At 36.1% G+C, this 26798-nt stretch overlaps 2 protein-coding genes across 2 annotated transcripts; both read left to right on the forward strand.

Annotated features, from left to right (window-relative positions):
• Positions 1-9196: 9196 nt before the first annotated feature.
• Positions 9197-11963, forward strand: LOC104922259 (carcinoembryonic antigen-related cell adhesion molecule 6-like). Its single transcript, XM_010735045.3, has 6 exons — positions 9197-9276; positions 9415-9735; positions 10441-10716; positions 10831-11079; positions 11217-11303; positions 11422-11963. The coding sequence occupies exons 1-5, from the start codon at positions 9225-9227 to the stop codon at positions 11288-11290; spliced, it is 972 nt and encodes a 323-aa protein (XP_010733347.3). The 5' UTR covers positions 9197-9224; the 3' UTR covers positions 11291-11303; positions 11422-11963.
• Positions 11964-14334: 2371 nt separating this feature from the next.
• Positions 14335-22031, forward strand: LOC104922258 (nectin-3-like protein). The gene is made up of 6 exons (XM_019261220.2): positions 14335-14409; positions 16314-16649; positions 16857-16959; positions 17408-17442; positions 17599-17654; positions 17785-22031. The coding sequence occupies exons 1-6, from the start codon at positions 14346-14348 to the stop codon at positions 17920-17922; spliced, it is 732 nt and encodes a 243-aa protein (XP_019116765.1). The 5' UTR covers positions 14335-14345; the 3' UTR covers positions 17923-22031.
• Positions 22032-26798: the final 4767 nt, after the last annotated feature.

A 26798-nucleotide genomic window follows, 5' to 3' on the forward strand; every position in this document is an offset into this window, starting at 1 on the left:
AACAACACATATTTGTTAGAGTTCAGCAACTCCGTCCATCTGTCCTGCTCCTCCGATGGATCCTCTCTCTCTTTCCTCTGGTTGAACGGCAGCTCAGAGGTTACAGAAAATGACAGAGTTCAGCTCACTGATGGAAACTCCACTCTCACTATAATTAATGTGACCCGCTATGACCAGGGACCGTTCAGGTGCAACGTGTCGAATGGTATCAGTAGTGAAATGAGCCAGCCAGTGAATCTTTTCGTACAATGTGAGTATATCCATATAAATTCCAGTTCATACAACAATCATCTTACACACTTAACATCTAGGTATTTATGTGAAGGTGCACATTGGGGTCTTGTCTAACCCAAAAACATAATCTGCGTTAAAGTTCCTGAAGCTTGCTTATTGTTTAGTCGTCTAATTATGTTTCTGAAAACTTAAAGCTGGAAATAAAACACACAATCCCATCATACTAAGTCAAAATCAGTATGATGGAAAGAAGAAAAGCAGCCAAACTATGGTAACTTCAATCATGCTGACCCTTTGCTTGTGTTACAGATGGACCTGACAACGTTTCCATCAAAGGACCTAAATCTGTACATGTTGGAGATTTCACAATGCTTTACTGCTCCACCATGTCTGTGCCATCAGCAACATTCACCTGGAATTTCAATGCAAAACCAACCAGTTTTAATGAGGCTGTGTACGTCCTACCTTCTGTCAGAAACTCTGACAATGGGACATACACTTGCACTGCTGTGAATGCCGTTACAGGACAGAGTCAAACAGTGAACCATAAGATAACTGTTATAGGTAGGAAACTTACACAGAAAAAATATATATATCAATAAGACAAGTGGGATTTTGAAGAGAAAAAAATAACAATTTAGCATTTTTTTGTGTTTTTCCAGATTTTCCACATGGTGACTGCACAGATAATGTAAAAGTTTCTCTCATAATAGTGGCATGTTGTCTTCTCATTGCATTTATTGCAATTGCAATTGTGTATCATCTGATAAGGCAAAAAAGGTAAGCATGAAGCAGTGATTTATTTTGAATCACTGGTCACTGGTAGCTATAATTGTCAGAGTTCTGAATTTGTTGTTTTGTGTTTCCTGTTTTATTTTGATTACATAAAGGTCCTCAAAACAATGCCACATACACAGGAAATGTGTATGTTCATAATCTATAATACAGCTGCTAAAATTACATCTGTCTGCCTCAGTTATTTATTTATTTTTTTCCACTGACATTTCTAATGTCTCACTGTTACTACAGTTAATCCAACCGCGTTATAAAGTGTTACACAAACACAACACACTGGCTTTGTGGGGACATTTTAAGAAGCTGGGTTTGATTGTTTGGTTTTTCATCTGGTCACATTTTAACAATGCCTTATTTTTATTTTTCAGAATTAAAAACGTTTATCCAGCACGTCAAAAACGTTAGTATGCATTTGAGCTCATCCTATCAAAAGGCAATGATAATGGAAAAGCGATAAAATTAATGTTTTAATGAATCTGTTTTTGATCCGTTAGAAAAAACAAGCATGAAGCAGAAACATACAGAAAAGTATAAGATCTCGCTACCATCACAGGACAACATATCTTCTATTGCAGGTGAGCCGAATGTGACTGAATAAGAAGAAGTTATTCTGAAAGAGAGAGCTTTAACATGTCCGTTCTGTGCTCTGTTTTAAATCAACTTATTGAATATGCACCGAAATCAAAAGTATTTTTATTCAAAGCTTTGTTGTATTTTCAGTAGCTCTGTTTTCTTCATTTTTGTTAAAGTAGTTATGACACATTCCAACAATTACTGACAATATTTTGTAGACATGCTGTTGATCATTTGTTATTTTTTCCTCCTGCAGTATAAACAAAATGAGAAGAACAGAAACACTCATAAGCTTTCAATTATGCACATATGAAGATTGACACTCGCACAAGAAAAACAGCAACATTGTTGTTCTTGGATTTATTTATTCAACCCGACTATTTTCTTCCTTTCTTCAGATTGCCGCACACTGTCTGATGGTTGTGTATGACTTGGTTTAAAAGAAATACTATATATAATACTGTGTATGAGAATAGCTGTAAATAATTAAAATAATAATTGTTATATATTTAAAAAACATGTTTTATTATGACATAAATGGCATGTATATATGTGTATATTTAATAAAGCCTGTGTCACAAAGACTGGACCATTTTCATATCAACGAGTTTTCAGAATTACCACAGGACTCAGACAAAAGAAAAACATTAATCAGAACAAAAGATGTGTTACTATCTGTGAGTGTGAAATTGGCCCACTTATTAAGCAAATGAAAACATCAGAAAACATTATATATAGCTCTTAGTTCATCTCAAGAACAAAGCCAACCACTGTAGATACAGCCACATGTTGTGTTTGCAACAAAAGCAGACATCTGTATAATACTGATCATTAATTTCCACTATATAATATTCCAAACTTTTTATACAAGAGTCTGCAGCCATGCAAGCAGCTCTGTGAGGCTGTACTTACACACAATATGGGATACTATAGAGGGTGCTGAGAATGTTCACCATCTTTGTTCAATGTGTTTGCATGCTTATATTTGCTAATAAGCAAATAAATTCAAATGATGACTTGTAATTCATCCTGGTGGGACTTTAAATGTCTTTCATGGTAATCAATCCCACATTTCTTTCAAAACATTAAATGTCAAAGACAAATAGGAAGAGGGTCAACAACTTTAGTCAAATTCATACCATACAAAAACTCACTGCAATCCATACAACAGTTATTGAGTTATTTCAAGTCTGGATGAAACTGGTGGACCGACAAAATTGCTAAAAGATCACATTGTACATGCACTCCTACCAGAACATCTTGGATTGTGCTTGCTTTTACAACATCCACACTTGATAAGATTGTTTGTTTTTTTAACACAGTAAAACTTCAATCAGCTTCCATAAAGCATAAGCAAACTAGATTACCTACCCTCAACTGTGGAACATTTATGTAATAAATAGTTTTTCCATTCAAGTCATTAAAGCTTAACCTTATCTAATTTTTCAAGGCAGAGTTCCAAATTATTGAAGTGATGCAACTTTGGTTGAATTTTGACTGCATGTGTACACAGTTTGTAATGTCCATGTAGGTGATTTAGATAATAAGAATTCCCACCTCAGTGTGACTTTATTTAATGTCTCAAAGCGATGATGAGATCACAGAATATAAACGTTATGAGACAACCTATGCCAAGCTGCTCCGCTACTGTATCTACTGACTAAACATCATAGTGAAAGCCTCATTCGGCAGAGTTTATGCCAAATTCCCTAAGGAGATCATAAAACTTTTATTTTACTGATTTTACTTAACTAATCTTATCTGTGAAGCTCATATAATAATCCAAAGTGAGAACAGATAGATAAGCTGTTTTGATATGAAACCGTTTATCTTTGGTGTTTATCATCATAAATTTAGATTTTATTTAGTAATGGTCCTGTATATTTGGTAGTATTTATTTATTCTGACTTGTCTCTTTATGTCAGGAACTTCACAATTTGGACAGCATATATCTATCCTCTATGCTTAGACTCTTAATTAAGAAAGAGGAAAATATTCTCTCAAAAATAAAAAATAAATTTTAACAGGGAAAAATGGAGGAAACAAGAGATTTCTCTCCCAAAACAAACAGACATGCAATATTGATGATTCCTTACCAATTTTTTTCACTTATTTTTTTTTTCACTTATTAAGTATTTTCCTCGTGGTTTGGTTTAAATTGGTAAGCACTTTGCAATTTGGATTTTAAAAAGTCCTATGTAAATGAAATTGTACTTACCCATTCTACTCATAGCATAAGCTCATAGCATTACACAGTACTCATGCAGTCCACAGTGCCCTAGAATTTAAAATTATAAAGAAAATACAATGCATTGAGTTAATGTTTTAAATTTCAGTGAATCGAATTTAACAGAGAATTGATTTTATACATAGAACGAACAGGTTGGCAACTAATTTGACTTTGTATATGAATTTGTTTGTAGTGTTTGCATGTGGTACTGGAAGAGGCTCCAGTTGTCCAGTTATTGTGTTAGTTACAGGACCTGTCTTCCATTCCTCAAACGCCTTGAAGAGAAACCATTTATTTTTTTAGTGACACAGTAAACATTAAAAAAATATAGGTGTTGTTATTAACTTTACTTTGATATTTAACTTTTCTGTTGAGGCTTTTTTTTTTTTGCTAAAGTAGTAGTAGTAGTAGTAATAAATACTGAGTAGTAAATGCTGATGAATATTTAACAAAACCTCCAGAGCTTCATGTAGGTTCAGATGGAAAATCATCACACCATCTGTCCTGTTAATAATTTATATGGCGTCCAGAGCGCTGAGTTCAAAATTTATGTCTATGATTAATATGTTACAACACTTGTTGTGTAAAAAATTAACTTTGTCTGTTATTTATTACTGACAGCATGAAGTTATATATTTGACCCTTAAACAGATGTGTACATCTCTATTGAGCCGGTCTGATCCAACACAATGGATGTCACTGAAACATCTTCAGGAGCTACCTTGACCTGAAATCTTATCATTTTATTATTAAGCCATTACTGTTGTAATGTCTTGTAATGATTAATCTGCAAGAATAAGGCAGAACAGGCCAAGGATGGGGAGGAGGGTCATGGTTTCTCAGCTGATGTTAGTGAGCTTTATACATTTTATACGCGCTGTCATTCTCAATGAATGAAGTGTCATTAGATTTCAGCGCAACATGCCCTATCTGGCATGTCATTTCTCAGTAGATAATAAGGACATATACAGTAATGCAATCAATCATCTAATGGAGAACAAATGTAAAGAAAAAAACAGGAAGAAAGAAGATATCTGGGAGGGTGGTTTAAGGTCACGTGAACCTATGGGAAAAATTAATAATAATATGGCAGAAATGAAATATAATATGCATAACTGTTTTCATTATTGTATAACCCCCTGAAAAAAAGGATTGATATGTTTTTGTTACCTCAGATAGATACCCTACCTACACATACATGTAGTATATATACACACATATATTGTATATCATATTTATATAGAGAGAGAGATCTACAGATGCCACAGGTCAGACAAACTAAACACTGGCTTTAGAAAGGGGCCTTTTGTGTTTTTGATGTTTTGCATGACACATACACACATATAATTGAAGTGTGGATTTCATTTTACATTTAAGCTCAAAGTAAAATTGCGTTATTATACTATGATGCTGTTGTACCTGCTGCTCACTTTTTATGTTCAGTATTAACAGGACATGCGCCTGTATCTCATAAACTGTTGGGCCTCTGTTGCCATCAAAACAGTTATTGTGCAATTATAGATGACTGTGAAACTTAGATGGAGATGGCCATGGGGTTTCTTTAGGTCAGTTTTTGGTCAACTGAAAATTCAAGTGAGAATCGAGTAGATTTAAGAAACTCAATGTTGTTCAATTGAACTCAGTCAAATCAGATTTTTTTGGTTTTGATTCCAGCAAGACAAACATTCAGATACTGCCATCCTGTTGGGTAGCTGTCTGAATGTATTAATCCTGTTGCTAGAACTCTTTGTGTCTTTGGTTTGAGCAGCACATTACCAAACCTATACATGCACATACACCTAAAGATGCTTTTATCAGCTAAAGAGGATTACCAGAATTCAACCTATGTTCAGTTTTAATGAGACAGAAATTATTGTACATACTTTTATTATATCATGAATATAGAAAAAGTATACAGTGGCTACAGACAGTACTGAGCTCAGGGGGCAGACTTTTGAACACATCATCCTTGGTTTAAGGCTTTGGAATTGATGTTAAGATGCTTTTAATTACTTACAATGCACTACAAGGTCTGACTCCTCTGTGTATTGCAGATCTTTTATCCCCATATGACACTGAAGCTGAAGACTAAGGGGGGCAGAGCTTTTGAAATAAGAGCCCTGAGGCTTTGGAACACCATGCCTGAGGAAATAAAGCAGGTTAATTCAATGACTTCTTTAAATCTAAGCTTAAAATGTGCTTTTATGTATTAAGATATTATTAAGATATTATTATAGTTATTTCCATCCCTTCACAATGTGTGATATTCAGATAGGCTGTAAAGACCACTCCATCAGCAGCTGCATGGTTTGTGTTATACATTAAATGTAAAATCCTTACCTTATGTAAACTCTACTGTACAGTAACCTAGATTCGAGCAGGAGGCACATCACAGAGCATAGGAATATCTACTAATGGTTATATTGCAGCATTTGTTTTGCACGTTGGCACCATAGAGTCTGCCTTACATCTTTCTATTTCTTTTTATCTCTGTACCAAATGATAAAATACACAGGCAGCAGATACAAACAAAAACAATGTATTTGACGCTCAAAACGAATAATTAAATTTGATAATAATACACCACACAAGTCATAACTGAAAGTAGACACACTCACACATGCTGTACTCTACAATGACGCCCTCTAGCAACAGTCAAGAAATAACATGAAACACTTTGGATACATCGAAAGACTGAGTAAATATTGAGAATTTTATGAGATGCAGAACAGTGGCAGCTCTCAGCTGTAAAATATTAACTAATTCAACAACTAACAGATAAGACTTGTCAGTAGATACGCTCTGTAGAGGTCACAGGTCAACCTAGTTGAAAGATCTAAAGCCTTTTTAATCGGCCTTCCCAAAATCAAACACATAATACAGGTCTTATTCTATTGTTGCTGAATCTTAAAGTTTTGTTGTCTTCACAAAATAGGACTAATATATATATACTTTTTCAAAAAAACGATGAAGAAAAACTCCTTTGAGCATCTTATATTATTGCATCTAAATAAAGGACATCGTCAGCCTGCTTTTATAGGACATTACAGTATATATATGTGGTAGACTGTTTGGTGTACGTTTTAGAGCTGAAGTGATTATTTGATTGATTGCAAATATTGATTAATTTATCACACTTGGCCACCAAAAGTGTTTTTGCAGACTAAAAGAACAAGATACTTACTTTATTCCCTGCATACGTCAGTGCCCAACTTGTGCCAACCTAGTCAAAAAGTCTGGACACACCCCTGACTAATTTTTTTATTCCTTACAATATTTCTTTCTTTCTTTATTCCTCTATTTAACCAGGGAAGGTCCCATTGAAATCGAACATTTCTTTTTCAAGTCCTAGCCAAGACAGGCAGCAGCACAAACAGAAAATATGTCAATTAAACAGATACAAAACAGAAGTATTACAACACAGAACATCCTCCTCAAAAAAAGAAAGCACAATCCACGAAGCAACAACATCCCAAAGCATTCAAAGAAACCTTTGTTTATAATTTTATTATATTGAAAAAGGGGGTTTGGTTTTGAATGTTAACTGTGACTGTATCTTTTAAACTGTCGTCTTCTGTTACCATTACTACTGACTACTTACTGTAATGTATTTACAGACTTGGAAAATAGCCAAAGAATCCATTCAGGGCTCGTAAAATCCTCAGAGATGTAGAATGACTCCACATGTTAGGAATGCATTTTGTATCACATAAAACTTTGGTTTCTGTGTTTAAATATAGTTGTGAAACTCAATTTTGAAAGTGGAATATAACAAATTTTATTTTGACTGTACGTAAGGACACAATGTTGTTACCAGTCTATAAGAAATTACTTACTTAGAGAGAGAAGTTTACATTTTCGTTTTTGCAGACAAAGAAATGTTAGGCTTTCCTGTCATCGTTGTCTTATTTTTTATAAAATATTTAATAAACTTTTACATTTTTAGTCCTCTGAAAATGATTCAAATCAAACAACAAACCAAAACAGGCAAACATTAAACCTTTATTAAAACTAATTACAACTTCACAGATAAATTGACAAAACAAAAACATTGATAAGCACTTCTCAGGTTGAATGACGTGTTTTCAAAGCAGTCTTTAAGCACGTAATGAACCACATTACCTCCATCACTTCTAACAGAGGTTGAGAGACGTTATATTTGCACTACAAGTGTCACTTACAAAAGCACATTGTATCTGTCGGTGACACATCCTGACACATTGAAGGCAGAGATGTATTTGTAAAGCTGTCTGATTGGGGTCAAGTATTTCCTGGACCTCTTTGATCCTCCCCCTCAAGGAATGCTGTGGCTCATTGCAGCTGCTCAAACACGATCTAAGAGACCCAAAAGCACTCACAGAACAGCTCATAAAACTGATGCATAACACGTCTCCACCGCCATGACTCCATGAAATTTTGCCTTATACATTTCTATTCATCACTAGCCCATTGTTGAACTGAGTTGCTTGACTAACAGTTCAATGTTGATGATCGACCAGTTTAATCTATGAGACTGTATGGTTAATAAAACAACAAAGATTTTTAGATCAATGCACAGCCTGAAGACCACTGTTTTAATAGTAGTGTTTTTGTGCCCATCTTTATCAACTTTGGTTTGTCTAGCTTGAAAATGTTGGATATATTTGTAGATATATATCTGATTAGCACCACCAGTCTGATGCAACTAGCTTCACACATAATTCACAAAAAGTGTGCAAAGAGAGGCAGGCTGATTAAATGCGCTGGTGAGATGTTAATTATAATCAACTTAATTTGAGCCAACATTCATAAATTGAAGGCTGATTAAATGTTAAGTACATGACCTTATGCATGCGACAAATTAATTTGATTTGTGCATTAGATTCTTCTTATTATTATTAATTATATTTGTATTTTCTTTTCTTTTTTTTTTCAAAACAAGCTCCTGGCAGCATACAATCTTCAGCAACATTAATTACATAACATTTTTTTCAGCTTATTGTTGACATATTATGTTTCTTCATACTTTATTAGGGGCAAACCTAATCAAAATACAGCTTATCAAGGCTAGATGTGTTGAGCTTCTGTTGTTCTTCTTCTTTTGATAACAACCTTGTCTGTCCTAAGGTGAAAAAATGTTTCTTAAATACTGTTAACAACTATTTATCTGATCAAATAACATTTCTACAAAAACAAATTATTCCATCAACCTGAGTTTACAGGTAACTCCTGAATGAACACATACAGGCAATTTGGTGTGTGTACACAGTGGCATCGTAAACACTGTTTGTGCTTTTCATTACTGAGTAAGGGGCTGGAGTTGTGCAGTGGGTGCGGGACGATAAAAGAACAAGCGCACCCATGACTTTTCAGAGAAGACTTTGACACAACGTCACATAAGTCATTCTCCACCATGGACAACAAGATGCTCAGGACCGCTGCATGTTTGCTGCTTTTTTTATCAGGTAGATTTAATTCAAATATTTAAGGAGCTACATCAAGAGTTTTGTATTTATTGCTGATTTAGCATTTTGCTGAACAATAAGGCCACACTAGACTCACATAAGTATAACACTGTTGCTCTTAATTTTCTGTTTAATCAGGTATGTGTGTAGGTGAGCGTATCTTGCCCCTGGGACCCTTTAATGGAGCTGTGGCAGGCACGGTGAAGTTCACCACCACCCTCACACCTGCAGAGAAACCGTTCCTCACGGTCAGCTGGAGCTTCAAAGAGGTAAATATCATCACCTCCACCAGCACGAACAACACTGGGCCCGGATATGCCAACAGGATCTCGTTAGACCGAGCCACAGGGTCCCTGGAGCTCAGGAACCTGGTGATGGAGGACAGCGGGGAGTACACTCTCACCATCACACCAGACGGACAGCTGCAGAAACAGGGGATGGTCACACTGAATGTGTATGGTGGGTTTAATGTTTGAGCAATGTTTAGGGTAACAATTCAAGTGCTGTCTTCATTGTACTGATATAAATTCAGGCAGATGAATAAATGAATGAAATAATGCATTTACACTATTTTAGTATAATTTCAATCTATATCTCTTGATACTGTAGAAAATCTCATTTGTCGCATGTGTTTGTTACCTTTTAATGCAATATATAATTCAAACCAAAGCAGTAACCCTGCAATAAATACATAAAACATATTTTACAAGGTGACATTGCATTATATTTCTTGATTTAAAATCTTTGAGAGAACATTTTAAAGCCATAGTTTGTGGTTGTATTGAATTGTTGCTATTGTTAAGTGGACTCTGGTGTATTAATTGGATGTACATCTATTATTATATTCACTCTTTGTCCTGTAAATGCACTCCTCAGATTCAAATATTCATAGAATTTTATTTGTCAACAATTATGTGTGGTGAAATGCAGTGTAGCTACTCTTAAGAGTGATTAATGGGAATCAGAAAAAATATATATAAATGATAAAAATCAGTATTATTAAAGATATATAGTTGTGTTCACCATCACCATTTGACTCTAAGATTCTTTTAACAGATAAATAAATCCACATGGTTACACAGGAATACATTTTTTTGTGTGTTTTCTGTTCCTTCACGTCTGTGCATCAGTTTCACTCATTCAACCATTTTGACTCTCTTTCAGTACCGGTAACTGGAGCCACCATAATCAGCCCTGCAGCCATCTTGATAGAAGATAAAAGCTCCACCAACCTCAGCTGCGAGGCCTCCGGCTCCATCAGCACCAGAGTGTGGACGAAGGACGGCCGGCCTCTCCATGCAAGTGACAGAGTCAGTTTCTCCATTAACAACAGGACAGTTTTCATACAACCTGTTCATAGCTCCAACCATGGCACCTACTACTGTCGAGCCAGCAACCCAGTCAGCACCATGACTGTGGCCCATAATCTCACCGTCAACTGTGAGTACTGCTCACTGCACACTATGAACCCTCATTTGAAAATGAAAGTTGAATGTATTTGTTAAAATCTAGTTCTTAAATTAAACATTAGTATATCTCTTTTTCTTTTTGCAGTTGGACCACATAACATATCAATTACTGGACCGTCAGCAGCAGCTCCTGGCAGTAGAGTGACACTGCAATGCATAGCAGACTCTGTCCCTCCAGCAAACTTCAGCTGGATGTTCAACGGCAATGAGACACAAGTTAACAACTCCATGTATGTTATCGAAAGGTTAGAGGCAGAAAGCATTGGCAATTACACCTGCACCGCCAAAAATATGGTGACCATGAGAGAAAACTCCACAGTCCTGAATCTGAGAGGTGAGATTCCACTTTTTTACATAACATAGGAGAGTGAGGCCTACATTTATTTGTTAGTAACATGCATTTTTCTTAAATTTTAAAGTAAATTTGTGGCATTCGAAGGGGTGATAACTGTCTTTTCTTTCATTGTGAAGCATCCTGCACTACTCCCTGCTGGTCGTTTTCAGTGCTGCTGATCAGTGCACTGTCTCTGAGAGGGTTCATGTAAGGAGAAGTGGCAGGTGAGAGTAATAATTTATGATACATACATTCATTGATATTCACATTTAACTTCCCTTTATCCCTTTTGTTCTTTCTTACCCTCATATTAATTTACGTTGCTTTATATTTTTCTCTCAGATCCTTTCTTCGCCTGATGCATTTCAGGATATTTTGATGCTGATGTTGACCTTCATTCCTCTTACTCTCTTACATTGGGAAAAACAATCATCTTAATTGTTAATTAATTATTACTCTATTGTTCATATGAGCACCAGCTGGTATTGTTATTCACTTTTCTTGTGTATTATATTTGCATGTGTGCAGAATGTAAAATTGCAAATGAACATCTGTGTGTCAACATTTAATGGATTAAAGCACCACAAATGTTTTTTCTATAGTAATTTATTGTATACTGCAGAAATTATCACCTGTTTTAAACAAAAGGAGGCTTATGGGACCATTTTGGAAGAAGCTGATGGCTGGATTCTTGGATTTAAATTTGGATATTCCTGCCCACAGATAAAACAGAACACTGTGCGGAAAAGCTTGTGTGTGGTAATATACTGGCATGATTGTTCCATGTCATTTTTATTGCTGTGATATCAAGCTGTATGACGGCACATGTGATAATCTTGCATTAAGTAATGAGTGTATACATTTAGAAGATGGTTTGTGCCTAATACCATTCCTGTTACATTAAAAATAAACAATGAAATTAAATGTTCTGCACTGTTTTCTTTTATTGAGACTGTTTGACATAATTTACTTAATTTAACATTTTAGTTTAATTCAAACGCAGCCTACACTTTTTCCAGTCTCACTTCATTGTAATGATGCTCCTGCCTGAAGCTCCTGGGACGAAGTGTTACACTGACTAACGAGTGGTGGAAAAAATCCTTTACTTAAGTAAGTAAAGCATAAAAAATAAACTAATTTCTTCCAAAATATTAAACAGTGTACAGGCTTTTGTAATCCTGATCACATATGCCGAATCTTAATCTACATCTAAAGTGACCAGTTGTCAGATACAGTAAACCTATTGGAGTAAAAAGCATATTATTTCCCTTTGTAATGCAGTGGAGTAGAAGTATTCAGTTGTACGATTCGGAAGTACTTAAGTAACATACCTCAAAAATAGTAAATGTACTTTGTTACAGCCAATAAATGCAGTCAGTCTGATGAGATCTACATCATTTCTTGAGCTCAAGAACCCAAACTTACACAGTCAGCAGCATGACGGATTTCTGTTATATAAAAGTGTAGTGTCAGTGTTCTTCTGGTTGTGTATTGCTGTGCCTTGACTTGGCGAAATGTAACTTTAGGATGCAGAGTTGTGCCTGTTGCAGTTGTTATTCTTCTCTTGCCCCGCTGACCAGTAATTTACATGCAGACAACAAGCTGAGTTCAACCAACTGAAACAAGCAAAGCTGATTAGCCTGTTGAACACCTGGGGCTAATTCAGCCAGGGACTTTGATTGGTGGAGATAGTTATACATCACTTCTCTGAGATGCAGCTTCCTCCAGGTGGCTTGACACAGGGCCAGCGGTGCGAGGCTGTAAGATTAATGCACTGCTCTGGTTTCGTTTTTTTGTTTTTTTTCCACACTGTTATCAACAAGCATCTTAACTGAAACTGTCAAACTGCACCTTCGAATGTCAGACTGAGCGACCACATGTGGTGATAAAATCTGTACAAAGTGTTCCAAAAGCTTTCTACTTCAGCTTCCAGATTGTGTCACCTCTAACACAATGCTTAGACCTCATGTGGTGATAAAACTAATCAATAAAATAGTCATTTCATGAAACGTGACTCTGAATCAGTCAATTTGGAGGTGGATTATTATAGATTACCATATGTTATTATAAGAGATGAATATCTGATGTACAAATACAAAATGTCCTATAGAGTATGTATGTGCTGAAGTAGCAGGGTGTGGTGTACCTCTCTATTTGATCAAGATATATAGTCTCATATAACTGCATAATATAAAATACTGAATATTTACAGCTACAGTAGAAAACAGTGAGAAAAACTGCAGAGTCTACAGGTGGAACTGGGTAAAATTGGTTTATTCCTGCATACAGTAAAAATCTTTTTATCTTTACTTTATGAAACTTTGAATTTCCCTAATAATTACACTTTTATTTTATGTCTCCTCTGTTTCTCATTAACACACACACACATCAACAGCAATCAGGACAAGTTAAAACATTTTACCAGCCAGAAATGATGCAAAGCTTCTCATAGTGCACAACTTTGAATCTCTAAACGTCATTATCACCTTTTGACCACCTGAGGTCACTGTGTTACCAGGGGTTGCTACATGGGTGCTGGCAGTTTTTATTCCTTTTAAAGCGTTGAGAGAAACGATCAACAACCTTTAAGCGATTTGTTACAGTTCTTATTCCTTTTAAAGCGCTGACAGTTGGGAAAATGGTTCCTGTTTCAGTCATGCCCGTAACATCCACTTCTCTGTCTGTGGTAAGTTATTTTGACGACTTAAAACAAATAAAATATCTTTTGATAAAAACTCATGAGACGAATGGGTCTACACTTTATTCTTATATAACTTGAAGCTTGAGAACGAATTACTATGTACAACTTACAGTACTGCTTTATTATTATTATCAATATTATTATTTATAGTATTCTCATTTTTGAGGCCGTGGTTTGGCAGCGTGGTGCTGTAGCAGCTGTTTGTCAATCAGTGGTGATGTCCCACTTCAGACTGTGTTCCTCTTTGCAATGCTACTTCTTCTGTTAGTGCAAACATCGTCATAATTGAGACATTTTCTTCTGTTGCCACACTTTGACTGATGCACCAGCTACTGGACATAGGCGGATCTGCTTCTTTATAACTCTGTAAGTTTCTTTAATGTTGAGTTGAAAGCTTATATATAGAAAAATAGTTATGCTGTTTTAACCAACTTAACTTAACTAGGTCATCCTGTAATAATCATGTACAATAGTAACCTCCTAAATGACATGCAATAGTTCCTATATGCAGAGTTGTATTGTAACGTGTTACAATCTGTTATTTTGTCCTTTCAGTATAATCACCATGGAAACTTGCAGTAAATCACCTCTCATGCTGCTGAAGTTGTTGTACATCTCTTTACTCCCAGGTAAGACGATATTTTGTGTCTATTTTTTTAATAAAAACAACTGCGAAATTCTTCCAAACTTACAGTATATTTATTTAACCAGTACAATATGGATTGGCATACATAAATGTAAGCAGGTTTAATGTGGAAGCTTTAAAAAAGATGGAGAAGATGATGTAAGGGGTTCTACAGACAGACCTTTATAAAGCTGATTTATCGTCATATTACCAACCCTACAGGGGTGCAAGCAATAACAAAATGAGGATAGGCTTGTGTTTATACTGTGACCAGTTGGAAGAGTATTATTAGGAACATACTGTAGGCCTATATGCTATTGTTCACTTTCACTCACACAGTACAACATTGTACTTACAGGGAACTTAAGCAGCCCGAGATGGTTCAGTTTTATGTGGATTGTTGTCACACAGAGTGACCTTCATTGTTGATATAGTGAGGATAAAATGTAAAAAAGCATTTTTATGATAGCAGCTGTAGAAAATGCTTGATTTTATGTTCTGTCACTATCATGACCTGTAAAAGACATTAAGTCACTTGAAAAACTGTATTGAGAGTCATTGTACAGTCCTAAAAGTATGGCATATGTGGAGCTATGGGCCATTTCATAACTTTCTACCTCAGCATGTCTCTTCTAAAGGTAAAGTAACCACGGGCCATGGCTAAACTATAGAGTCCTTTAACGCAACATTGCGTAGAAATTGTTATATTTGCTTGCGACTTTGCTGACAGCCAAACAGCAGTCAAGTGCAACAACACAAGACATAGCAGCCAGCTAATATTACTTACTCATCGAACAGTAAGAAGTCCAGCTCTGCGTCTGTCTTTCAGCCTCTTATTTCATTAAGCTTTCACCAACAATCAAAGGTCAGTCCCAGATTTACACTTGTCTGGTGACATATTGCTTTTTCTCTCTTAGCTTAGTTAACATCACTGCTGGGCCCAGTTAAATTTACCACTTGCCCAGCTCTGGTTCTGGCACAACAGTGGCTTTGCTCCACCATTTACCTCATTACCTCATTACATGACAGTTCCATGTCATCAAAGTGATTTTAAATCTGGTATTTTATGGTAGAAAAGTGACACAATGTTGCTTTAATAACAGCTCCATTGAAAACCACTCCATTTTCCTGCAAATCTCTCAAGGTTGTTCATGTTCATATTAGAATGAATAGCTATTAGTGTCCCTGGTAGAGCATGTACACCAAGAGTCCTTATTGCAACAGCTCAGGTTTGCTACGTGTTTTTATTGGAGAGAGTACCTCTTTAAAAACCACCTCTCTTTTCACTCTCTTCACATGTTGCACACTGTACCTACAGTGCAGATGTAGAAATTAGTAACTATATGTTTATTCTGCCTTTGGTATATCCACTACTTAATCCCCTTTGATGTACATCATTCAGTGGTGTTCTGCAAGCTGAATTTTTGTCTCACCCGTCTGTAGGTTAGTATTTCTGGCAAGATCTGTGTCTCTACTGTGGTTAACGTCTTATTTCATAATGATCCTAACCGCATGAAGTCAAGCAGCAGAAACTGTGTGACAATGTGCAAATATTACTGGTCCATTTTTGGGTGAGCTAAATATGCAAGTGTAATCTGACAGGTCAATGTTTATGACACAGAACATTTATCCTTTGCTTTTTTATATTATTTTAGTATTTATATAAATGTTATAGTAATACTTTTACATCATTCTAAATGTCTCATGGGACTCGGTTTTACCACAATTGACATGTTTTAGACTTTAGCTTCTCTATTATAGCAAATACTCAATCTAATGAAAGATAAAGATAAAAGTTAAGTTTGTTTTTTATATGCTGTTGTATAAAAAGTCAGTCAGCAGTTCAACTAGAGTTCAACAGGACTGCATATCTTCTGCCAGAATCACATCACCTTATTTCTTTGGCAGTTTTGGAGGCACAACAAGTCCAGCAGGAAGTGACTGCTTACCTCGGGAATGATGTTACCCTGCAATGCCAATCCATCCCACAAGGAGAAAACGGACATATTTCTCAGTTTCAGTGGGATCTCAAACAAAAAGAAGGAAATGAAATCACCATTATTGTTTCTAATAAACAATTTGGTGATAATACTAGCGATACGTTTCTGAAGGACAGAGTGAAGACTGAAGAACTATCTTTGAAAATTAGAAATGTTGAATTAGGAGATGCAGGGTTATACACCTGCACCATTTCAACTTTTCCTCTTGGTTCATTGAAAAGATCCACCAACCTTATTGTTCTAGGTGAGTACAATTTGAATACAATACAATACAACTGTCCATTACTTGTCAGTGGGGAGTAGCATGACATTTTATTTGCTTAGTAAATAGCTATACAGCTGAAGTGGGAAGTTGGATCTGGGAAGTGGGATTTATATAAACACCATGAATTTTAAATGATTTCCTGTCAGTCACGCACAGGGTTAATCACAGTCATGTTTCTCTTCCCAGAACAGATGCCGTTATCATCAGGGGAAGTTTCTGCTATAGTGATTGCTGTCTTGTTGCTGTTAGTGATCACAGCAGCCATGATTTATCTCTTCTTCATCAGAAGGTGTGTGCACGTGTTTGCATGAGTGTGTGTCTGATATGTTTGTGTAGAAGTATAGAAGCTCTTGTGGACTAATGCAGTATAATACAATAATGTTCTTCTTCTTCTTCTTCTTCTACAAGAAAACTAACTATCTGTATAAGGTGGCGAGCCAACATGAGCTGTGTATGCATGTGCATAACTATGCATCATGTATTTATTGTCAGTTACACAGGCTTGATAGGATATCCAACCACTATAGTCTATTTGTTTGATTATTTTTCTAAAGATTATATTCACTCCCTTTACTGAAATGCATTAATATTTCTCAACATTAAAAATTTACCTTTTGTTGGTTTGTTTATATAATTTATACAAAAAAAAAGTTTTTTAGCCACAGAAAGTCACTTTAGGTCAAAAGACAGATAATCATGCGGAAAAACTAATCACAGCTTTTTATTATTTTATTTAGATCTGATTCTACTGTCAGGCACCGTGTCTACATTGGTGAGAACTAAAGCACTATTCCACACAAGTTCAACACACACAACACACAGAACGTGTGCAAGTTCCTTGTCACTCTATTTCTAAACGGTGAAGGATTCATTTATATACTCTGTGGTTTGTTTCACTTCCTTTGTCTAATGCTTGTCTGCATTTCAGATGCAAACGGTCCAGTGATGGATGCGGCAAGGTCATCTGTTATTGTAAAACAGGAGGTAAGATAAGAGCTGGTTTGAATACATTTCAAGTAAATGAGATATTTTTTCAGCAAAGAAACATAATGATTAAACTGAGCAATAAAGTCTTTCAAGTCACTAAAACGCTTTCTCTCACACCTACTTATAGGATGTGGTCTACTCTGACGTCAAGCTTAAACCATTCAGAGATGGTACACGTTCGTCTGATGACAAACACACAGAGAGCACGCGCGCTGATGATGTCACATACTCTGAGGTCGTAGTTTTGTATCGCCAGCCCAAATGAGATGAAATTGTACGCTGGAATAAGGTTGTTGTTCACTTTCTTGTACTTGTTTCATTTATTGAAATCAGCATTTTCTAACAGCTGCCAGTTAAACCTATATTTAATCTTTGTGGCTGTTCTAGGCCTCATGTTTCAACAGTTACATGTTTTTTCCATTGGGCGAGGACATGTTTCCACTACGCCCTCACAGTAGATGATAAAAAAATATATATTTCAATAAAACCGTTACATGGTAACCTATAATAACACCTCCAAATTGTTCCTTTTAGTGTAAAGAAGAACTTTCTGGAAATGTTTACAACAAATGAACCATGTACAAAGGAAATGAACAAAGGAAGAAAAACAAGTGCAATTTCAACAATAGGTCTCAGTTTTTCCACATTCAGTCAGTCTGTTGTCATTACATGCGCATAGTGATGGACAGATCACATTAGATCTACATGCATTTTATTGAATGAAATGACTTTCTGTCATTTTTTCATTTTGCAAAGTCATCCAGTGGGCTGCCTTGTACCCTTTGCTGGGTTGGTTCTGGCACATGACCTGTATGTTTGACATCCCTGGTATAAAGGAAAGACAATATGTTAACAGACATTAAATTATTTAAAGAGCCATGCTATGTGGGGCTGGACTTTTGCATGCTAACATGCTTACAGTGCTAATTGATATTTAGCATGTTCACCATCTTCACTGTGTTGGTGTAGCAAATAAGCATGCAAACATTTGCTAATTAACTAGCATAAACTGCAGCAGGTTGTAATGACGTTATTTTTGCAGGTATTTGGTCAGAATACACCAAAGTTATGGAGAATTTCAAATTTTGACCTTCCCACACCGACATTCCCTAAAGCTATAAATGTTATTGCACTTGATTCTAACACTGCTGCGGGAGAATTTAATCATATAATGAAAAGTGTTCCAGTTATGGATTTGTGGCACCCAGGCTGTCCGATTACCCGCAGTTCTGACTGTGGCCATAACACTAACGCCATGACAGTGTGACAGAGTAGATTTAATCTCACAAAGTTCCTGTTCCTAAAAGATTACAAAAAAGGAAGAAAATCACAGCAACAGGGAACTACTGTTGCATGTTAATAATCGGAAGAGCTGATGGTGTTGACAGTTTCCACAGTAAAATGAACTTTTTAGATTCCCTTCGTGATTCAACTTATGTACACATCATAATGTTAAGCTCTTGTGATGATAAACCTTTTGCTTTAACTCGGTTAAAAGTCAGCATTTGCATGTGAGCTTTAATGGGTTATAGGAATGTATGAGTCAGACAGAAATGTTGAAATTGTTGTGTTTGTACTTACCAGCTCCTTCAACCTGCTTGTTTCTTCAGACTCTTTAAACCAAAGACAAGAACTGCATATTACGATACTGCAAGTTTTCCAATAGCACAGACACTGGTAATAGTTGCACAGTAGCAGTATTGTACCCATACTTGTATTCTGTCTGCTTTGCTTGTGCACATGTACGCTGGTGTTATAGTGTGAGCAGGCCAGATGTACTGTAAAAAGTGTGGTTTGCAAAGCGGCTGCTGATTCTTATGGCTTCACTGGTTTTCAGAAGGGTTGTGTGTGTGATACCACATAACAGAAATACTAACTTAAGTTAACTTATATTGAGTTCATATTTAAAGTCTGTGCTTGTAACTATCACTGTAGTTCACTTTTAGATATTTAGATATTATGCTTATTTATCAAATCATACAGACGAGCAGATAGCCAGAGCCAACACTGTTCTGTGTAAATTGTATCTACATTTGCTTTAAATTATAACTTTTTGTTACTAGCTATGTGGGTTAGGTTCCATCTTCACAACCCATTTCGGTTTGTACTTTAGAGTTTTGTCATGGCAGGAAACAGATAAGAAGAAGAGTTCATTATGAAAGTCTTTTCACACCTATGCATTCTCAGGCTGAGAGGAAATGTTTCACTCGAAAAAGCAAAGATACATGTTACTGAAGCACAAATGAGAATGAGTCACATGTTATGCTACAGTATGTTGTTAAGAAATCACACCCGGCAACAAACAATAAGCAAGTTTGGACAGGGGAAGTGATGATGTGCAAATAGGTAGTTTCTTGCATTTAAAAGTAGTCTGGTAGAACAACACATCATTATTTGTAGTCATTTTGCATCTCTTTGTAGTCTCTTTGAGGTCCTTTTGTAACTCTTTGTGTCCTTTGTGTGTCTCTCTCACCTTCTGTATGTTGTAGGATAAGCACCAGTCGTTGCCAAACAAGTTTTTTTTTACATATTCGATAAAGTCATATTCTGATACTGATGTCATTAAATGTTTTCTGTTATTATGCAAAAGTGTGAGTGTGTTTGTCTCGCTGGGTCAGATGTGGCGGTTAAAATACAGAGGGTTTTTTTTTACTAATGATAAATCTGAAGTCTTCTTGATGATGATAACTTGGCACCATGTAAATGGCGTGATCATAGGAGGATAAGTTAAAATTCTATGTTATAGTCAAAGTGTGTTCAAAGTACAATTACTATGGGTGTGTTTTGAGGAAGGGATTTGCTTCTGCACTAGTTAAACTGTACTAGTAGTGTTGGAAGTGTTTTCTATTGTTACCGTTGCTATTATGAACAGGACTTACATTTGCTCTATTGGAAGGTTTTAAACTAGATTCAGATGCTTAATTTGTAACAGTTGTTATCGTGCACAGATCTAAACTCAGCGATGTCCTGCTTTCTTGTTTTACCTCAAACAGTGCATTTCCACAAGGAAACTTACTCCCACCCATAATTGAGAGTTAAGGAAACGCCACCCTGATGAAGGCAAGATAGCTGAAAACATTTGCGAAATAAGACATGGTTAATTTGGAAAAGATTATTTAAGATAATTTTGTAGAAGTTAAAGTTAAGGCTCACTGTCTGCACTTTTCTGAGTGTGCATACATTAGCCATAAGGAAAGATTATAGTATTTGTATTTTGGACACAAATGGAGCTCCTTTAGTTCTAACAAGAATATGTTTACCAGCGTGTTGTTTATTGTTTATTTGGATCCTTCCTGGAGTCCATATTCAAATAAATTAACAATTAATTAATTAAGTAAACAATATAGCTAAAACATTACTATCTCCAACATCAAAATGATACATACAAAACAAAAAAGTGTTTAAATACACAAAAACTTTCACTTATTTAAACCTTTTACAAATTTAGCAGAAACAAAATGTATTAGCGTCTAAATATATCTAAAGCATCACAAATTAATGTACTCATTAGGAAACAACATTGGCCTTTTCATCTCTGGATTATTATTAAATTAAGAATATCAAACATAAAAGGACTCTAATGCCAAATAAATTTCAAAATGAAATTAATGATGATTTACGATTATAATAACCATTATTCATTATATACTAAGTGATTTCCTTTGGGGAATGCTAATGTTTATTCTTGTTTTTTTTGCCATCGTCTTCTCTGATGCTGCAGATTCCTGCTCCCTTGGCTTTTCTTTTGCTAAATAATATGTGTGATCCTCCATTTGTCTAGATTTAACTTCTTACTTTATAACAAAAAGCATAACACAATCAGCCAGAACCAGGAAAAAGCTTCCTCCTCTCCTTCTTCAACCTTCTCTTTCTTCTTCTACTACTTCTTTTTCTGCTACACACTCTATAGATACTTCTGCCCTACATACATAACAATTTCTTTTTTAAGGTGATTATATATTATTGAAAACATAGTTATGCATATCATATTTCATTTCTGCTAATACATCACCCTCAAAGTTACACACTGAACCTTGAAGTTGATTGTCTCATCACAGAGAGAAATCCTTGTAAAGGAAGTGGCTGTATTTGTCTTTGTATTTTTCAAAACATTGATTGAAAGTCTTTATTCTGGTGCAAAAAAACTGCTTAAACTCAATCAGAATTATACAGTACAAGTAGGATTATTAATGAGTGTTAGTAAATTAATCTAGGGCAGTCTTCTTTTGTGCTACACGTGCAAAATCTGTTTTTGTTCAGTTTTGTTGTCCTTGTTTTTAGCTCCATGTTTATTTATATTATGAAACGGGGTCAAATTGTACGTAGGCTCAAGTGTACACAAACATGGCCAATAAAGCTGATTCCATACAACTACTCCGGTATTCCTCCTTTCATTTTTTTCAACACAGGAGCACATCTCTGCACATTATCATGCTCTTTACCACATGAGGTCACTGTGCTACTGGGGTTATTTACATTTGTAGGGAGGAATAAACCTCAGGGAACTGCAGTTTGAAAATGAGAAAGCCCCCATTGTGTTGTAGTGTTTGTTATTTTGTTGATCTCCTGTCGATGTGCACAATGAAAACCTGCAGCAGATAGAAGACAAGACAAGACAGAAGACAAAATCAGTCAAAGATAATAGTGCAACACCACATTATAAAAACGAACTATTAAGTAATTATTTTTACTAAATTATTTTTACTTAAGGTGCATATTAATGTTATAATGTTTTAGCTGGTTGAGAGAAAAGTTTAATCTATAACAATGTATCATATTATTTATTTTAAGTTGCCCATATTTTGTTTGTAAAATCTTAATCTTACTCAACTCCATAATAATAAAGGCAGTGATCATATTGAGGGTTAAACTCTTGGTGTAAATGGACATTCAGTCCATTCAAACTGTAAATAGAGGCTATGATTCACTGGTTTATTAAACCACATACTGTACTTTAAAAAAAAAATGAGGTTCCTCTTCTTTGTGTTTCCAAACAGCACCATAATAATTTATATCTCTCGGTGCTTGTTTCATTTCCCTTGACAATAGCTTGTCTTGTCTTTCAGATACAGTCGGTCCAGTGAAGTGTGATTGAAAGAGATGAGGTGAGCTGGGAGTTGGTTTGAGGGTATATACTTCATTATAATGAAGGAATATGTCACCCAGTGCAACAGCGTGTCTCACTGATGTGTTTTTATTAGTTTTGGGACAACAGTGGATCAGTGTTAGGTTTTGGTCTTTTTGTGGGATTTGTTGGCAGTAAGAAAAATGTAGAACTATCATCATCATCCTATTGTTCTTTAAATATATGATTGTATGGCTGTAATTGTCATCCATTCACACTTATCAACATGGTCCACCATAGCAGTGTTGGATTTTGTCTCACCTAAGCATGGCAGTGTCACATTTTCAACACATTTAGCAGTCAGTAAATGAATATGCAACGACCGCTTGCTGAGAAAAAACTAATTAAAAGATCATGGAAAATAACTGATTCCTTAATCAAACCTGAAACAAACCCCAGCCCTCTATGTGTGTGTTTGATGCATCCACCCACCACGACCTTCTCCCTATGAGAATGTTGTCACCTTTAATACTAATTTGTTCTTTGCTCCCATCATTGTCACCCCCTGCTGGCAGTTTTACTTTGTCATTGACCTCACCACATCTGTGGTTTCTCTTTTCTACTGCAGAGTTCTGTCATGACAGAAAGTTGGTAAGAAAGAGAAGACAAATACAGTTTGTCATGGAGCACTTTTACAATGTTATAGAAGCACTTTTACTTTAGTAAAAGATCTGCGTACTTCCATACCGGTAATCATATCAATCAAACATGAGGGGGCAGAAAATGCAGCAGCCCTTCGACTCAAAAAGCAAAGACACGTGTCACTGTGGGACTGTTTGAATATTTTTATTCCAAAAGAAGTTTGTGTGTCTATAGGTTTGAACAACAGGGTGATCTCTCTGAAGAACATCATTGTACCTCCACCCAAACACCTCCCATCCCACACCCTTCACCCACAATCACACTATAGAACCTCTTGCTCTTCAATAGGAATAATAACAACAATTTAATCATAATATTCATCATCAGTTTTAATAATCCATTTAGCACTAGTATAGAAATATGAAAAAATACCAAAGAAAAGAACAAAAGTAAACAAAAAAGGGTTGTTTTGTGGAGTGACCGTTCAGACATCCCGTCTGATTTGTTTTGTGACCCTCCCTTCCCTTTCATATCCACACTAACAATATTTTGGCTTTTTAGAGTTTGTACAACTCCTCTTGCCTCTCCATGATAATGCTTTGCAGCTAATAAATGCAGCTAATGGTTTAAAGCTGTTGATTTGGCTATGTGGCACTGTCACATATCAGGTTTTGTAAATTTGTACACAGAACAAACCAAAGAAGAAAAGACACTGGAGACAAATTTGAAAACGACAAATACAACCAGTGGGTTTTACGGCCTTTAGACAACAAGGAAATCAGAGATGAAGATGTTGTGGACACTTGTATCTGTTTGTTAGTGTGTGTGTGTGTGTGTGTGTGTGTGTGTGTGTGTGTGTTGTGGCTAGATGTTTGGTCGGCTTCTGTTGCTTTGTCAGCATTCTCAACACAAAGGCAGAAATAAGCAGGGAGAAATAGACATCAAATCCAGGCCTGCTTCTGCTGACAGAAATCATTCAGAATAACAGCATAATGTGTGCAAACAGTGTTATCGTTCATTGTCCTGGAACGGCGTCAACAAATCTATTTCACTGCAAAATGCATAATTTTATACAGCAATGCAATGTTTGCCTAGACAACAATACGGGTAATTTTTTTGTGTTTTTTTTTTTTTTTTCAAGGGATAGTGTACAGAAAGAGCTGAACAGATGGTTTTGCATGTTACCTCACAAATTTTGTATTACTGCTGAATATGGATGGGTAGGGAGCCAGTGAGGCATCATGTTGTGGTTGCCACAGTGACTCCTGCTGTTTAGTGAAATCTAATGAAAAAATAACAGCTGGTGACTTCAAGTGTAACTAAACCCCCAAATTCTGTTAGCTCCCTCTCTCCCAGCAAATTGAAAAAATGCTGAAAAGGACAATCACTAAACAGGGTGTGCCTTCATGGCTAGTTACACACTGACCACCGTTCAGTGAAGCAGGAATACAGCTGGGGAAGGAGGTGTTGGTTGGTAACGAAAGCTATTGCTGTGCATCTCCTTCCTCCAAAATCAGCTACTCGCAAAATTCAAATGCAATAGCCAGGTTTTATTCAGTAGAGGGAGTTAAGACACGGTGCAGAAGCACTAAACTTTCAAGATTTGGACCTGAATCGCTCAACAACACTACTAAATACCAGTATTTAGTTTGAGGGTTTAGTTAATGTATGATGCAGTAGACTCATGAGTGTCTAGATGTTTTCAGGGGAAAGGGTTATGGCACAAAAGGGGAAAAATCAACATTTCACACCAGGAGTGAAAGGCAAAAAAAAAAATGTTTTTAAATAAAATTACTGATGTGTTCAGGAGGCAGAAAACATTGATGTTTGAGAAATGAGAATAAGCTGCTGAAAAGCATTACATTCAGGAAATCTGCTGTCAGGAAATCAAAACCATAACAGACAATCAAGAAGCAAGCATGGACACTAAACAGGATGGTGGAAATTCAATATCTTGCACAAAATGTTCATCAACTAACCGTCATATCATGGGTGTAATCTTTTCCTCGAACACTGCAGAATTACTTTTTTATGACAAATTTAACTGACTATAACTAAGAGTATGTATCAAACCACCCCCTAGTAGTAGTGAGTCACTCTGCGGTGACTAACTGATTCAATGAACACTAAGACACTGATGAGTCAATGACCTGCAGTGCAGAAAATGTTAATACAGCACTTGATAATGATGTCATATCAAAAAAAAAGATATAATCTGGAGATGGTGAAGGCTACTGTGAAAATAATGACACGTACACTTGCTTCTGAGTGGATCCTTTCACAGAGGTGTTGTACCACAGATAACAGGTAACTCATGGGCAGATTTGATTGGGGTCAACTAAAGGGAAATCATGCTGCACAAACCAATCACACCTGAGATCTGTCATGCATTCATGTAAATGAGTGGGTTGTGACTCATTCTTATACCACAGACCTAAAACTGATCTGATCTCTTTTACTTGTCATCCTGAATAACAATAAAGGCAAGCACTTAATTCCACTTAAGATGTAAGATAAGGCTGGTAATATTGTATTTTTTTTCTTGTACCTTGAGAAGCCCAAAACCACCAATATGTTAGTCTGTCTTTGTACTTTCTCATTGCCACAGCCTATTTGTGGCATTCGGCCTCTTTGGTCCCACTGAAGATGCAACTCTTAAAAAATGGGCACAAATATATACTTTCATTAAAAAAGTTTTTCTTTTTTTCACAAAAACAGCCGGGCACTCGTTTTTAGCAACCTTTAGTGCAACAGCGTGACCTATTAACATTTCTTAAACAATGCGGGTTTATGACAGAGAAACAAGCTACACAAGCGTTTTGGCTACTAATTGTGGTTTTGATCTTTTCATTGAATTTGTTGACAAAAAGAAAAAATATAAAACATCTCCAGCCTTATCCTTTAATGTCCCTTGTGATGGGATATCCACAATTACTCTAAAAGCAGTACTTACTTAGGGGAATTGGGAATCTGTAAAAACATATGGTATGCTTTGAATAATCGTGAGCAATAACATGAAGTGTACACAATTTGAAGTTAAGGGGTGAGTGTATTCCCTACGAGCGCTGTAGCTAATATACTGTAGTGTTTAGATTAGTGTTTGTAGATGTAGTTTCACACAACAGTAAGGCTATAACATTAACAACACAATTAAAAGAGACCAGATTCCTTTCCCAGGCGGATTGAAAAGCATGTATTTCTTCGAAATCTATTTATCAGCATGTTTCCCTGTGTCCAACCCCACCACCCCCCTGAATGAGTCCCCAGCCACCGAGGGGAGTAATTAGGCGATCAAAAGCCTGAGACAGTATTGACAAGGCTGTGTTGAGTCTATCACTCTGGCAGGAACCTCTACAGCGAACGGCCAAATCTGTCTGTTAAACCGAGAGAAGGGAGGAAGCTGCAACTACAGCCTGCTGGCGCATTAACAAGCC

The sequence above is a fragment of the Larimichthys crocea genome, chromosome XVI (genome assembly GCF_000972845.2).
Source record: "Larimichthys crocea isolate SSNF chromosome XVI, L_crocea_2.0, whole genome shotgun sequence".
Classification (NCBI taxonomy): Eukaryota; Metazoa; Chordata; class Actinopteri; family Sciaenidae; genus Larimichthys; species Larimichthys crocea.

Bases quoted from the DNA above. Each gene is read 5' to 3' on its own strand.
- LOC104922259 (XM_010735045.3), top strand. From the start codon at position 9,225: ATGGACAACAAGATGCTCAGGACCGCTGCATGTTTGCTGCTTTTTTTA. The intron at 9,277-9,414 runs GTAGATTTAATT...CTGTTTAATCAG, and splicing joins TTTGCTGCTTTTTTTATCAG to GTATGTGTGTAGGTGAGCGT. The intron at 10,717-10,830 runs GTGAGTACTGCT...TTCTTTTTGCAG, and splicing joins CCATAATCTCACCGTCAACT to TTGGACCACATAACATATCA.
- LOC104922258 (XM_019261220.2), top strand. From the start codon at position 14,346: ATGGAAACTTGCAGTAAATCACCTCTCATGCTGCTGAAGTTGTTGTAC. The intron at 14,410-16,313 runs GTAAGACGATAT...TTTCTTTGGCAG, and splicing joins GTACATCTCTTTACTCCCAG to TTTTGGAGGCACAACAAGTC. The intron at 16,960-17,407 runs GTGTGTGCACGT...TATTTTATTTAG, and splicing joins TATCTCTTCTTCATCAGAAG to ATCTGATTCTACTGTCAGGC.